Raw genomic sequence first — 15,473 nt, 5'->3', positions numbered from 1 at the left:
AGGTTTTCTCAGTGTGCCACAATAGGTCTATTACCAAGTCACTGAAGGTTTTCTCAGTTTGCCACAATAGGTCTATTACCAAGTCACTGAAGGTTTTCTCAGTGTGCCACAATAGGTCTATTACCAAGTCACTGAAGGTTTTCTCAGTGTGCCACAATAGGTCTATTTTATTCAGTGTAACAGGAGCCGTAGAGAAGAAAAATAGGATACAACACAAACAAAGGAAACATAAAAGAATACAGCACAAACAAAGAAAAAAAGTCAACAGAAATCTTACTTTAATAAATCCTCAAAGCAGCAAAGTTAAGCTTAGAACGCTTTTAAAAAAGCGTAAACCCTAAGCAGCCCTTGCAGCAAAAGTAATTAAACGGCTTGGGGAAAAGTAGGCCTATAACCTAGAATTCGTGAAATAAATTCAAAAATACAAGAATTTATCTGTCCTCGAGCCAAAAATGAACACGAGTCAACGTGTTGTATTTTCCAGCTAGCTTATGATTCAGTTCAGTTCAGTTTAGTTTGAAATGTTATCGAAGAAATTTGCAAATCTTAGAGCATGCTTAGAGGCTGAGTTTGATTGTCGTTTCCGTGGGATATTTTGCGTGGAGTAGATTTATTGTCGTGTAAGTTCTTATTAAAATACACCAATTCTCTCTTTGGATCACTTAATATTACTCCATGGTAATAGATTGTTTGGGTAAGACCTACAAACAGCGCCCCACTCAGATGCGGAGAATAACCCTCCATTGAAATTTGTGTTTTTTTTAACGATGATCAATGGTTTTAGTCAAGCCTTGGTCGATCTTTCTTGTTTGTATGACTTCAAAGTTAAATTTTAATTTTATGTATTATGTGAGAGCTTTTCTTTTAATTATGACTAAATTTCCGGATCCCGCGAACGTAAGTTATACAATTTTAATGTTGCCGTATCGCAATGCACACTTTGGTAACATCCTTGAACGTTCAATTAAATGCTACGTTTCGAAATTAGTAAACTTATAGCCAACTTAGGCCAATTAATTAATTATAGTTGGATTTCAGTAATAATCTAGTGAGTTGAACTACGCCTTTATTCAAGGCCAATATAATATGACTCTTGCTTTGATTTAAAATGACTTAAAACAACAACTTGCACATTGCTACCCATATCAACGATCCACGTCTGTCTAAAGGTATGAATTAAAAAGTGGCTAACAAAAATGCAAAACGCCATTGGATTTTCTAGAAAGATGGAGTTTGAGAAATATTGTTGAAATTATTAACAGCCAAATTCACAACTAGGCCTATGACCAGGATATAAATTTGAGTTTTGATTCAAACATTAAACGTGCGTCTAAATAGTGTGGAAGAAAACTCGCGTGGAATCTTCAATCTGAAGAAGTGGTAAAATTCAGGTAGAGTTGAGCTTTACATTTGGTGACATATTTCCTGTTTCAATACTTCCTTCGTTGCAGGGTGGCATGACTGTATGCAAAAGGGAGTTTAGTGAAGAAATACTGAAACCGACAAGTATCACGTTGCAATTGGAATTCAAACTATATTAAATGAAAGAGGGTAAGAAGAACGGGAGCGGAACTAGCAGCTTTGGCAAAGCATTTTAGGACTACATAGGAAGTTCAGAGAGAATATTTCAAAGCCAGAAGACTTCAGTCAAGCCTTCTACTACTCGTTTTTTACCTTCTTTGATGAAAATTACTGTTTGTTCCTTCAAATAGATAAACATATTTCTTAAACTACACCGTTTCCTAAAGTCGTCACTTGAAACAGCACAAACTTGTTATATACTACTACTTTTAAAATTATTATGTGGTTGTGATTATTTCCTGTAGTAAAGTTGCTATTTGAGAAAAAAAATAAAGAAATATTCTAACTATATTGTTCTTTCCTTTAAAAGCACGGAAAAGTCTATTAATGAAGAAATAGGTTTGCTTTCTTTTAAATCTCTTATGATAAGAGCTGTGCGGGTAAACTTCAGGTAATAGAAAATTTTATCCGCGGGTATAGGGTTCAATTTTCAATTACCCGTCAGGTCCTAGGGTCCGTCAAAATCCCTAAAATTAGCTTGCGCGTGCCCAATTCAGACAAGTCTTTGTTTTTCCTTACAGTTCAATTAAAACCTAGATTTCAAAGCTGAGCCATTTTCCCATAACAATATTAATTAATAACCTGTTACTAATTAAATTGTTAAATTATGAAAGACAGAAATATTGAAACATGCGCGTCATGAACTGGACCCATAGGGATTTTGTCAGACTCATAAAAAAATATGTTTCAGATATCGAGTCGGGTACCCGCGATACCTGCACACCCCTTATTATTCAATTATAAGGAATTTGAAAATTTTACCAATAGGCCTCGAAATAATTAAAATAATTATGGAAAATGTGATCTCAATAATTTTGACGTTTATTTGAAATAATGTACACAGAATGAAATCACAAAAATGGATTAAATTAAGAAATAATAAGCGAGGCTATTTTTCAAAACTGCCATTGATGTTATTTAAATTTGTGAAAATTAAGCAAACATTTATTTTGATGCAATTCTATAGTCATAGTCATGGATTTTTAATGACAAAATGTTTAGTAAAAATTACTCTTGCATTTAGTTCCTTTCACAATTTCTAGACTTCATCTTCCGTCGCATGTTGTTTGCAATTGTTGCAATTAAGCTTGGAAGGAATTTAAAAGGTATTCTTTACAAATATCTCTGGCATCTGTTTAAAATATTAAAAAGTGTTTTCCATTTCTTCTTTCGAACTATTCTTCATACTACATTCTTCATTTGTGGTTAGTTTTGATACTGTTTCTAATCAATCATTTCGGAATGTTTTCTCTTCTAGTAGCAATACCCGAATAACTTCTTTCGATTGAAACCAAGCATTGTTTATGTTAAGTGTCTGAGTACCTTTTGAAGCCATTGTAATGACTGTTTGCGTAGCTTTACATTCGGTGCCAATTTTCGCTGTTTCAATACTAATTCTATCCATGCAGGGTGTCATGACTTTATCTACAAGCGCTGGGTTACCTTCAGTTGGTTTTGATTTAATTGCTGTTTCTCTTTCATTATCATCAGAAGCTTGAACATGTACTAGATTTATATCGTCATGTACTGTTACTTGAATTTTAGAATTTGAGCTCTCTTCAAGCTCGTTATGTAAAATTGTTCCAAGAATTGGTACTGAATGTGGTTTAAGTAACATCCTTTTTCTCCCTTTAGTAACAATAACATCGTCGTCACTAAAATGTTTTGAACAAATAACGGAAACTTTGTTCGGTTTCCACTTTTTACCACGATTTGTAGCCAGAATCCACTTTTCAGTAAGATCACCATTACCTTTATGTTGGGAAATACTTAGCCAAATACCCCAGTCGCCCAAAAAGGCACTTTTTGTTAAGGTTTACAATACCTTTCGGGAATAAATGTAAACTGTAAGAACCATCTTGGGCTAGATTGTCACTACAACTTGAACATCCAAGAATGACGCATCGTTTATTGTATGGCATTGTAAATAGATTCTGAACACTTGCTTATTACTTTAAACAGGTAGTTTAGTAAAGAAATTACCCATAATGACTAAACTTATATTAAGATCAAGAAAAAGGTTACAAACAGAACATTAATGCCGAAATTATACTGTTTGCCGTCCCTTCTAACACAGAGAATATAAGGGAGGAGTGGAAGCTCCCCCGCTCCACAAGCGTAAATAGTTATGTCTCGCTTAAATTATACTAGCGGCAAGGCTAGCGGTACGAGGGAGTTTCCGGCTCAATAGCGCCACCTACGATACCATTTAATGTCTCAAACGGAAATGCCTCGGTACTGCACATTGAAGATGCGCGGTGGAAAAGCGAGACAAGTTTTGCCCCTCTTTCCACTCCTCCCCTATACTCTCTTTGCTTCTAAGAGAGAGCCTCAACATGTTTTTCCTAGAGATGTCGCTTGAAACAGTACAAACTTGCTATACCGCGACTTTTAAAATTATTATGTGATTGTTTCCTGCAATTTAAGTCGTTATCCTAGAAAAAAAATAAAGAAATATTGCAAATATAACTGTTATTATTTGAATTTTCTTATTTTATCTTTAAAACCACGGAAAAGGTCTATAGATGTAGAGACTAAGTTTACCGTATTGCCCGGTTTCATTAGCAACGTTCAGCTAGGTGTACCATAAAAGCGCATTGGGTTACGGTTCCGTATAAAATTACAATTCGGCATTAAACCGAGAACTTGGTTGTGATTGCTGAACGCACTTACTCTTTTAAAACATTGCGTCCAGAAGAAGTAAGCGAATTTAGCTTTATACTTATTGTCATGGAATATGATTTTAAATGGAAAATTTATTAACAAATAGAATTTATTTTGCCTTTAATTACATTATTAGTAGCCTTTCAAGCACCAACAGCTTATATTTTCACTTTGAAATCTTTTTAACGTCTTTTTTCAAAATATATCCCTTAAGCCTCGGTTCATGAACGCTGCTTTCTTTCATGGCTGCAGCTAAGGCTTAGGGGAAGTAGAAAGAAGGCAGAATATTAAAATTACGATACAGGCCCGTAATTAAGATAAACAAGGTTACAAGACTGTTAAAATTAATAAGACTTAAGATTATTCCAGTGCAACCTTTTTCTTCCCTGTTTTTCAATCCCGTTAATATTTTTTACTATTAAAATCAGCTTCCATGAATGTGAAAATAGTCCGTGAGTGAAAGAAAGATTAGTACCATAAAAATAAATGTCTTTATTTCAAATTGTAGTTACGAAAATGGATAAACTATTTTATTTTTCGGAAAACTGCCATGTTACGGTGCACCATGTGCACCTTAACAGTAATGGAAGCGAGGAAGGTGGAGGAGGAGGCCGTATTGCGACGGGGGAAATGGGGCCGCCTCCAAGTCGTGGAGAACGCGGAGGTCCTGGAGGCCGTGGAGGCCGCGGGGGCCGTGGAGGACGCGGGGGCCGTGGAGGCCACGTAGGACGCGGGGGCCGTGGAGGCCACGTAGGACGTGGGGGCCGTGGAGGCCACGTAGGACGTGGGGGCCGTGGAGGCCACGTAGGACGCGGGGGCCGTGGAGGTCACGTAGGCCGTGGAGGCCGCATAGGCCATGTTGGCCATAGCGGTCGCAACGCCAGAGGCCGGCGTTGCAATAATTGTGATCGCTATGGCCACTTGGCACGCGACTGTTGGAGCCGCGTTCGTGGTATAAAATTCGTTTGATACTTAAATGTCAAAATGTACAAAGTATTATTCAATTCTGTTGAAAGGGGTCCAAGATGGCCAACAAAATCCGTTGGCGGAGATTCCGCGTGGGGAGGCGCCTACCCCTCCTCAGGGCGCTGGAGTGCAGCCCCCCCAGCCTCTAGGCGCTGGGGAGGAGCCGGCCCAGCCTCTAGGCGCTGGGGAGGAGCCGGCCCAGCCTGAAGGCGTTGGGGAGCAGCCGGTTGAGGAGGATATCTCCTTGGACGAGCCGGCGGAGGAGGAGGGCTCCGGGGACGACATGTCCCTGGATGAACTAGAGGCCAAGTTAAATTCGTAAGCTTTATGTCCCTTATCACAACTAAAACAATTACAGAATTGGACCTTCATCATTATAATTTAAGTCACAATTTTAAACGATTTCCTTACAGGATTGGCATTAACAATAAAATTTAATTGGTTTGTAAATATTTTTTTTTTCTCAAGTGTTATTATTTTAAATGAAAATTTTTATTTTAAACTATAGTTTTTTTAATATTATGAATTATTTTAAACTTTATTTTTTCCTAATTACAATTGTTTAAAATTATAATTTTTTTTTTATTAGAAAAATGTCCTTTAATTTTTACAAAATTTTTTCTTCAATAATTTTTTAAAAATAAAACAGTTATTTAAAAAAAGAGACGATGTTTTTTCTCGCATAATCCCTGTGTATTTTATATGGTAATGTTGAAAGAACTGCGCTAATGTAAACAGCTCCAGTGTTCAAAACACAATGAACTTTCTGTCAGTTCTCCCTCAGGTAGATTTCCGTTGTTGAAATTTTGATATGGTACTTAGCTCCTACACTGAAGACCCTGTATATCAAATGGGACTGGAAGTACCTGAAAGTTGAGTTTTCAAAGATTGCCAGATTGAGCAGGTCATGGGATTTAAAGTGAAGAAGGTCGCTTTAACGTTCAACAAGTGACACCGCAGTATGTTTGGATTTACCAACGGCTTGGGTAGTTTTAATCTTAATTAAACAGTTTATTTAAAAGTTATTTGAGCTTTGAATCCAAAAAATGAATATTTTTGGTTTGATTTCACGTTAATTATATTTAATTGATTTTAAATTAACGTAGGATTGTGTTTCGGCAGTGTACATTTAGGTTAAAAATGACTTTCAATATATACTTAACCTTAATTGCAATTTTTAGCGGGTTTTGAATCTTATTTTACCTTAAACTTTCGAATTTCGCGCCTATTAATGTACTTTAAAGATAATTTAAATAAACTAAGTATAAGATAGAAAACATGGGGCTATACTAACAGCTTGTGCAGTTTTAATCTTAATTAAGTATTTTATTTCAAAGTTACTCGAGTTCTCATCCATAATGTATATTTCATGTTTAAATTCCCGTTAATTATACTTAATTAAGTTTAAATTAATCAAGGATTGAGGTTTGGCAGTGTTGATTTAGCTTATAAAATGAGTTTCAAAGCACCTTAATTGTAAATTTTAGAAGAGTTTTTCATTCTTGCCAACACAATGTGTTCAATTTTTATCATACCACGTACTAAATTTGCGGTAACATATAGATCATCTATAACATATGTTAATGAATGATGTGATTCTATAGTTTAGCAACTTTGGCTTCAATAACAGTAATTAAATTAAATACCTAAACAATTCATAGCAATTTAAACAAATAAACAAACGGCAATGTGAACTGTGGAGATAGCGAACAACGTAACCCTCCGTTGCTGACGTGGTTACATTGGAAAAATCTGCGCTGATGTAAACATGGAAATTATTTGATTAATTAAATTACATAACGACACTGTACTCCAGGATTAATCAGCACCACTGTTACTTATATTTATGAATTAGCAAAATCCACTGTTGGTAAAAGTAAATACAGCATAAAAAACCTAGGGTTAACCCGGTTAGGCTATGTTTGTAGCATAAAATTGAGCAGACTATACACAGGATTCCAAAACAAATGAGAGGCTTCAGAGCTGGAAATCAGCCTTTTTAATAATCTTTAAAGAGGAAAGACACTATATGAGACTATAATTACACAGAGTAACTAAAATAGGGTAATGGCAGCCCTCTGCCTTCGACTGTATTAAGCTCTATGGGGAAATAACATGAATTGACATTAGTCTATACAACTTAAGCCTTGGCCGTAAAGAACGTCGAAAAACTTACTTCAAAAGATATAAAAACCTCTATTAACTGTAATTATTTACCTGAATTAATTTTTTAGACGAAAATTCGACCTGATATCAAAGTATTTGTTATTAAGGGTGTTATAGATAATTAGCAAATCCAATCAAAGGTGTTCAAGCTCGGACAAAATACCAAAGTAACTAATTCTAGTTGCCTTACTGTCGTCTGCTATGAAATTAGGAATTTTCAACATAAAAGCAAACGTTTGAAATATATCAACGTAACTTGTTAGCACCCACAAACCTAGTTGTCAACGAGAACGAAATGAAGAAAATAGGTTTAAGCGCGCTATAAGGTTAGGCTGACATCTGACCCAAAAGTAATTTTTTGACGTACTATCTTAATTAGTTAAATTACAAAAATTAGAATTCATTAATTAAAAATCGAAACAGGTAAGTTTCCGATTTAATAAATGCTTGTTAATTTAGAAGTATCCCGAAAACTAACTTCGCTATAGTTTTTCCGTATGGCCGGCTTCAATTGCCTTAAAAAACCGAAAATTTTTTAATGCTTTTTCTATGGGACGCTAACCCTAAAAGGTGTGACTTTTTCTTTAACATTACGGAAGGGTGTCATGTCATATCTACAAGGGCCTACCGGCCCTGTAGAATACCATTACATTTCCCCCCTTAAAGAAATACCCGAGGGCTGGAGCGATTTTCATAACATTGTAAAAGAAATTGAAGGACCAAAAGCCACCGTCTCTCCCGAACCAGTCCCCATCCTTCCCCCTCCTCCTCTCCTTCATTTCACTTCCCCGCCAAAACGAACTCCGTTAAAGCGGAGGCTAAGAAATTACGGTAAAGAAAATTCAAGCGGGGCTCGTTACGTTACGAAAAGGAAATCTTCTTCTATAATACCAAAATGGCTGAGCTTCAGCCCGACAACACCGAAAAATTAAAAGCCATATACTATGATCCTTCTAACCCCGCCTCGTTTTCAGGAATAGACGCTTTACATCGAGCTGTTAAAGATGATGGTATATCGAAAGCGGAAGTAATTTCGTTTTTGGAAAGTTCCACCCCGTATACTTTGCATAAAACGGCTCGTAAAAAGTTTAAGAGGCGCCAAATTATAGTTCACAATATCGGTGATTTGTACCAAATAGACTTGGTTGACATGCGATCCTTGGCCAAAGATAATGATAACTACACGTTTCTATTGACGTGTATAGATTGTTTTAGTAGAAAACTATGGGTCGTGCCTTTACTACGTAAGACGGGAAAAGAAGTTGTTAGAGCCTTAGCTCTTATATTCAAAGATCAAATACCGATTAGAATAGAAACGGATAAAGGGAAGGAATTTTTGAATTCCTCGGTCAGAAAATTTCTCAAAGAAAAGGGGGTTAAATTCTTTACAACCGAGAATGACGTCCACCACGCCCCCATTGTAGAAAGAGTGAATAGAACGCTAAAGTCTCGTATGTTTAAACTGTTTACCCATCTCCATACTAGAAGGTATATCGACCACCTTCGAGATATAGTGACGGCGTATAACGGCGCTTGGCATAGTACTATTAAGATGACACCAAATAACGTTAAGCCAACCAATATATTAGAAGTGTATAGAAATATTTACGGGACTGAAAGCAAAGGACAGAAAAAACGCCCTCCCCCCGAATAAAAGTGGGTGATTACGTCAGGGTTAGCAAAGTAAAAATGGTTTTTGAAAAGGGTTACGAAGCCAATTACTCCACCGAAGTTTTCCAAGTTGATTTTATCGGAACTGCCCGTGATCCAGTGATTTACAAGTTAAAGGATCTGGAAGGAAACCCTATAAGTGGCGTGTTCTATCGCGAAGAGGTTCAGAAAACGGTTAAACCTGAAAGGTTCAACATTGAAAAAATCATAAAGCGGCGAAAAAGGCGTGGTAAATTGGAGTTATTAGTATCTTGGGAAGGTTACCCGAAAACCCAAACCTCTTGGGTTCGTGAAGAAGATGTCGAATCAATCGTTTTACCTAACCCTACCAAGTAACGTCAACGGATCGTTATTTCCCGATAATACCAGGGCGCATTACTGTACCAAATTGCCTAATCCTATTCATTTAAATGGAAAATGGGAAGTGGCTCTAGTAGATATAATGTATACGTCTACTTTTTACAACGTGCCAAGGCCTAAGGAAGAACGTGATGTTAGTTTTCATAACGTTTCCAGATACGGGAGCAAATATACAGTTGGGGATGTAGTCGAAGGAAAGAAAAGAGAGAAAAAAAGTAAAGACGCTAGGAGGGAGACCCTAGTTATGCCCGACGTTCCCCCGGGGTTTTACAAGTCTATAGAACATTTAATAAACGTCATAAATAATTCGTTCGACAAAAATGGCCCAACATTGCGGTTGATTTACGATAACGTAACCGGGCACATTACTATAAACCAATCTGAAAAATTATTGAAACCTTATTTAAAATTCGAAAAAGCCGTTGCCGAAATTCTTGGATACGATGAAGCTAGCGAATGTATAGGTCGTAGCCAAAGGCCCTCTAATTTGAATTGCCACGTTCCGGACCAGTTATTCATCTATTTAAATATCGCTAGCGATCAGATTGTAGGCGACAACTCGGTTCCTTTACTACGGATCGTTTCGGTGGACGCCAAGAAACCTTACGGGTCTCAAATATTTCAAACCTTTACCAATCCTCATTACGTACCCGTTGGTAAAAATTACTTTGATACCATCGAAGTTAATATAAGGAATAGTTTAGGGAAACCGGCGCCATTTGAATACGGGAGCTTAACGGTTAAACTACACTTGCGATGCCTAAGCCCGACGTCTTAGAAAGGCGAGAATGTTGCTACAAGCGATATTACAATAATCAAGCGGGGGGCGGAGGGTATTATATTGGAAATAACCCTAATTTGAAAGATCACGGATTTGGGAGTTTTTTTTCGGATTGGTAAGGTTTGTTAGGCCTTTGCTTACAAGCGGTGCCAAATTTCTCGGCAGAAAAGCTGTTAGTACAGGGACCAAAATTTTCAGTGACGTAGTATCGGGCAAGGATATTAAAGAGGCTGCTAAGAAAAGAGTAACGGAAACTTTAGATGATATTAGAACACAGCATGGGGGAGGGGGGAAACGTCGCAGACGTAAAAAACCCTTGAAACGAAAACGGGCTCAAAGTAAAAAAGGTATAAAACGAGCGGCTACCAGGAAAATAAAGCCAGTTCGCCGTCGTATACCCTACAGGTCAAGACGACACGATATATTCTCCTAAACATGTTTCAAGCGACAATATCTGAGCTGGACTTTTTCGAATCTGTCCCGATTCAAACATCGGTAGAATCGGCCAAATATGTTTGCTATCGACCTATTTCGGTTTTGGATGGAGACTCTCAGATTGAATTTTACGTTCCTGGAAACGGTGAAGAATATATTGACGCCTCTCTAACTATGCTTTATGTTCGAGCTAAAATAGTACATACGGATGGTACCGATCTTGTTGAAGCCGATAACGTAGCGCCCGTCAACAATTTTTTACACTCACTCTGGGATACGGTAGAAGTAACCGCCAATGATACGCCTATTTCATCTTCAACGGGAAACTACGCCTATTTCATCTTCAACGGGAAACTACGCCTTCAAAGTCTACCTAGAAACATTGCTAAACTATGGAGGAGACGCTAAAAAATCTCATTTAACTTCTTCTTTATGGCATAAAGATACGGCTGGGAAAATGGTTTCTGTAACTGAAAACCAGGGGCATATTGTCAGGAAAGAGTTAGCAAAGGAATCGAAAGAGATTGAAATGTACGGAGCCCTACACGCTGATATGTTTAACGTTTCAAAATTCATACCCAATGGCGTCAGTCTTAGAGTCAGGATGACCCGAAATAAACCAGGCTTTGTTTTTCTCGGAGCTCCTCCCCCCGGTGGCGTGTGGTACAAGCACGAAATACTCGAAGTAGGTTTATATATTCGTAAAGTGCGAGTAGCCCCTCGAGTAATGCTAGCTTTAGAATCGGCTTGGACTAAAGCCACGGCAAAATATCCATTCACTAGGACAGAAGTGAAAGTTTTTACCATTGCGGCAAATATTCAAAAAACTACTATAGATAACGTATATTTAGGGGTTTTACCAAACAGATTAACAGCAGGATTAGTAACTCATAACTCGTATAACGGCAAATTGGGTTGGAACCCTTTCGAATTCAACAACTTTAACGTGAATTATATTAATCCGATTATCGGCTCGGAACAAGTACTCGCTAAGCCTTTGCGACCAAATTTCAAAAAGGGTCTTTACGCTAGATCATATTATTCTCTGTTTACCGGATCTGGTACTCATTACAAAGACGATGGTAACGAAATATCTATGAAGGAGTATCCCAAAGGTTATACGCTTTACTGTTTTGATTTGACTCAAGATGATACCGCGTCAGATATAAATCATTACAACCCTATACGACAGGGACAATTGCGACTTGAACTCGGATTCGAAGAACCGGTACCCGAAACGCTGAGCTTGATCGATTATTCAGAGTTTCAAAGTTTAATGCACATAGATCATAATAGGACAGTCGTTGTAGATTCGCCATGAACGCTTCAACCATAAGAAGGGTTTTGAGATACACCCGCGGTTTCATGGGCGTATACCCACGCGATGTTCTACCCAAATATATCCTTCGATACCCGGCTTCCATTGTTATAAATCTAGATAATCACAAAGGAAACGGTAGTCATTGGATTTGTCTCTATATCGATGGGAATAAACAATGTTATTATTTTGATTCCTTGGGGTTGGGTCCCTTGACAGAAGATATTAAAACATTTATGAGAGAAAATTCTACGAAAATAAACTATAATAGGAGGGCTTTACAGCCCCCCGACAGTTCCGCTTGCGGTATATACTGCGTTGTATACATTATGCACAGAACGAGGAGAAGAAGCACAAACCTGTTTTTCAAGAAATTTAAAAGGGACCCGTGGATGAATGACGTCATCATATCCAACCTCTATAAGAGAACCACGCCCCCCTCGGAATTCTCGTATCCAATCCCGACTCGGTATTTGTCCACGTCCGGGCCTCATCGTTTCCAGCCTCTATAAGAGAAGCCCAACGGTCGTTTGAGGTTTCATATTCAACCTCTGTTCGGTTTTACACGGTCATACATAGACTCGCCTCTAGTTATTATTATGAAGTCCGCCGTTATTGAGTTAGAATACCTGAACGGGTGCACTCGTAGTGACGGCACTACAGACCTCATCGTTAAAGAACTGGCCATAACGACCATCGAGGCAAAGCCTTCAACCGTTTCCTGGACATTCGCGCCACCCTACAATAAATCTCACGTGGCGATTTCAAAACAACGCCAGAACCAATGGCTCTCGCGTAATCTACACCAGCTGGACTGGACTGCTGGCCTAACCTCTTACAGCAAAATCGACGAATGCCTCGCCGCTGCTCTTCAGGGGGTCGATTTGATCTTCTCCAAGGGCGATTCCAAAGTCGCCTTTCTATCGGACCGCCTTAACAGAACGGTGCACGATCTAAACGATTTCAAGTGCCCGAAAGCCACCACCGCGGACATTTCTTCTCTCCCCGTACGTTGCTTGTACCCACATCCAGTCGGTGAGCACCGAACGGCCTGCGCCTTTGACAAGGCTTTAATTTACGCCTTATGGGCATATTCTAACAAAGCCGAAATTAATATTTCGTGCAATCTTGATACACTTAACGAATTTTATATGTAAAAAATAAATAAATGTCTTTTTCCCCTAAAAATGATTTTATTTTTTCAACATACACATATTACAGTTTTAAACAGGGCCTATTTTTTCTAGCTAGGAGAGCGAACGTGTCTAAACACGTATTGCAAGGACCCGTTATTCGGGGTTTGTTGTTAAGGATTGATTGAGCCTCATTTCTAATAAAACCGAGATGATGTAACCTTGACACGCTTTAGTTATAGTATGCAAGTCTAGACACGGATTATTTTTACAGGGGCCTCTTTTGTTTCGTTTTGTCGTGGGGCCCTAGGTCTTGTTAGAGTTTAGTTTTTATGGAGTTCCGGTTATAGGTTGGGTTCTAGTTAAAGTTTAGTTTAGTTTTTGCTGTGGGGGAAGGAAGGAGTGGGCCTCATTTCTAATAAAACCGAGATGATGTAACCTTGACACGCTTTAGTTATAGTATGCAAGTCTAGACACGGATTATTTTTACGGGGGCCTCTTTTGTTTCGTTTTGTCGAGGGGCCCTAGGTCTTGTTAGAGTTTAGTTTTTATGCAGTTCCGGTTATAGGTTGGGTTCTAGTTAAAGTTTAGTTTTTGCTGTGGGGGACGGAAGGAGTGGGCCTCATTTCTAATAAAACCGAGATGATGTAACCTTGACACGCTTTAGTTATAGTATGCAAGTCTAGACACGGATTATTTTTACAGGGGCCTCTTTTGTTTCGTTTTGTCGAGGGGCCCTAGGTCTTGTTAGAGTTTAGTTTTTATGGAGTTCCGGTTATAGGTTGGGTTCTAGTTAAAGTTTAGTTTTTGTTGTGGGGGAAGGAAGGAGTGGGTGAACAGGTCTGGACATGAATTTCTTTAGCCACTAGGGGGTGTATATGCTTTTATATAAGCAAAGGGGAAAGGCCGTTGGGCTTCATAACCCAGTATGAACGTCGAGGCGAAAAGACGTGAAAGTTTCTCTCGTTGGGAAGCCCCGTATACAAATCCCAGAGATTTAGCTAGAGACGGATTTTTTTATTTATATACGTATGGTACCGATACCGTAGAGTGTTATTTTTGTCACGGTATATTAAACAGTTGGAAACCTCGAGATTCGGTGCACGAAGAGCACAAACGGCATTTTCCTAGTTGTCCCTTCATCCGCGGACTTCCAACAAACAACGTACCGATCGAAGACGACAAGGGTCACGACGTTCCACCCACCGCCCGCTCTGATTATATGGAGTTTCGCATTCCAAAGTCTGTCATTCAAAAGGCAATTTTCGATACCTACGTCAAAGAAATTTTCAGCGACCCCAAGAACCGCGATATGCTAAATAGGACATGAATTCGGAAAAAGCCCGTTTAAAAACTTTCCAATCGTGGACGTCGCTTTACGTTGATACCGCCGAACTAGCGCGAGACGGGTTTTATTTAGACCGTAGAGATACCTACAGATGTTTCTTTTGCCACGGTACTCTTCAAGTATGGACAACCTCGGAATCGGTACACGATAAACATAGACAATTGCAACCCGACTGTCCATTCATTTTCGGGCAAAAAACGCTAGTCCAGACGGACCATACCTTCAGATGTTTCTTTTGCCACGGTACTCTTCATGTATGGGCAACCCCGGAATCGGTACGCGATAAACATAGACAATTGTACCCCGACTGTCCGTTCATTCTCGGGCAACAAACACTCAATGTGCCTATCGAATCATACGTTACTTCGGAAAACGAGGACTATATCTTCCATATCAAGAAAAGACGAAGCTAAAAGACTCTTACAATGGTGAAAAAAAAGTTACTTTTTGCCCTTTAATCGTAATATATAAAATACCTTACGAGGATCGTTTGAACTATTATTATATCGATAAATTGCATTTTAACGAGCGCATCCGTAATATTAATACTTTACTTGAAAAAATACTTTGTGTAAATATATAAATAAACCTTGTTAAAAAATATTCAATGTTTCTTGCTTGATAACATACATAGCGCAAAAGTAAAAATTCGGGAGAGATTTACTAGAGAGAGGGAAAGTACATTTCAGTACGGAGTTGACCAAAGGCGAGAGATCGCGCGCAGGCTCGTACACGGGAACCTAGCTAGAGAGGAGGAATTCAGTAATACGCGGGAGAGGCCAGATTGCGCGCTAGAGAGAGAGAGATGCTAAAAGATCCCCCGCATTGACAGCGCTTTCGCCGGTATGGAGCTCGGGGCGAAAGAGAAAGTGAGAGAGAGAGGGGCGGCGTAAAAAAAAATACAGTGGCGGGAAAGGAGCTGGGGTAAAGAGAGAGACGGGAATGGAGCGGGGGTAAAGAGACGACGAAATAAAGAGATGGTGAAAGTCAGCGAAATAAAGAGACGGTGAAAGTCAGTGAGGGGGAACAAAAAGTACCACCCCCTCCGGG

General features: G+C 38.8%; 1 protein-coding gene across 1 annotated transcript; it reads left to right on the top strand.

Moving 5' to 3' along the window:
* The first annotated feature begins 4,206 nt into the window (after window positions 1–4,206).
* LOC149662108 (uncharacterized) lies at window positions 4,207–5,959 on the top strand. Its single transcript, XM_089842350.1, has 3 exons — window positions 4,207–5,197; window positions 5,262–5,529; window positions 5,625–5,959. The coding sequence occupies exons 1-3, from the start codon at window positions 4,732–4,734 to the stop codon at window positions 5,647–5,649; spliced, it is 759 nt and encodes a 252-aa protein (XP_089698476.1). The 5' UTR covers window positions 4,207–4,731; the 3' UTR covers window positions 5,650–5,959.
* The last annotated feature ends 9,514 nt before the right edge of the window (window positions 5,960–15,473 follow it).

Source organism: Phalangium opilio, unplaced genomic scaffold (assembly GCF_054372755.1).
Source record: "Phalangium opilio isolate 3A_F unplaced genomic scaffold, DU_Popi_V2 ptg000063l_1, whole genome shotgun sequence".
In the NCBI taxonomy this organism is placed as follows: Eukaryota; Metazoa; Arthropoda; class Arachnida; order Opiliones; family Phalangiidae; genus Phalangium; species Phalangium opilio.
The sequence above is the reverse complement of the archived record's forward strand: the minus strand, read 5'-3'. Positions and strand labels throughout refer to the sequence as shown.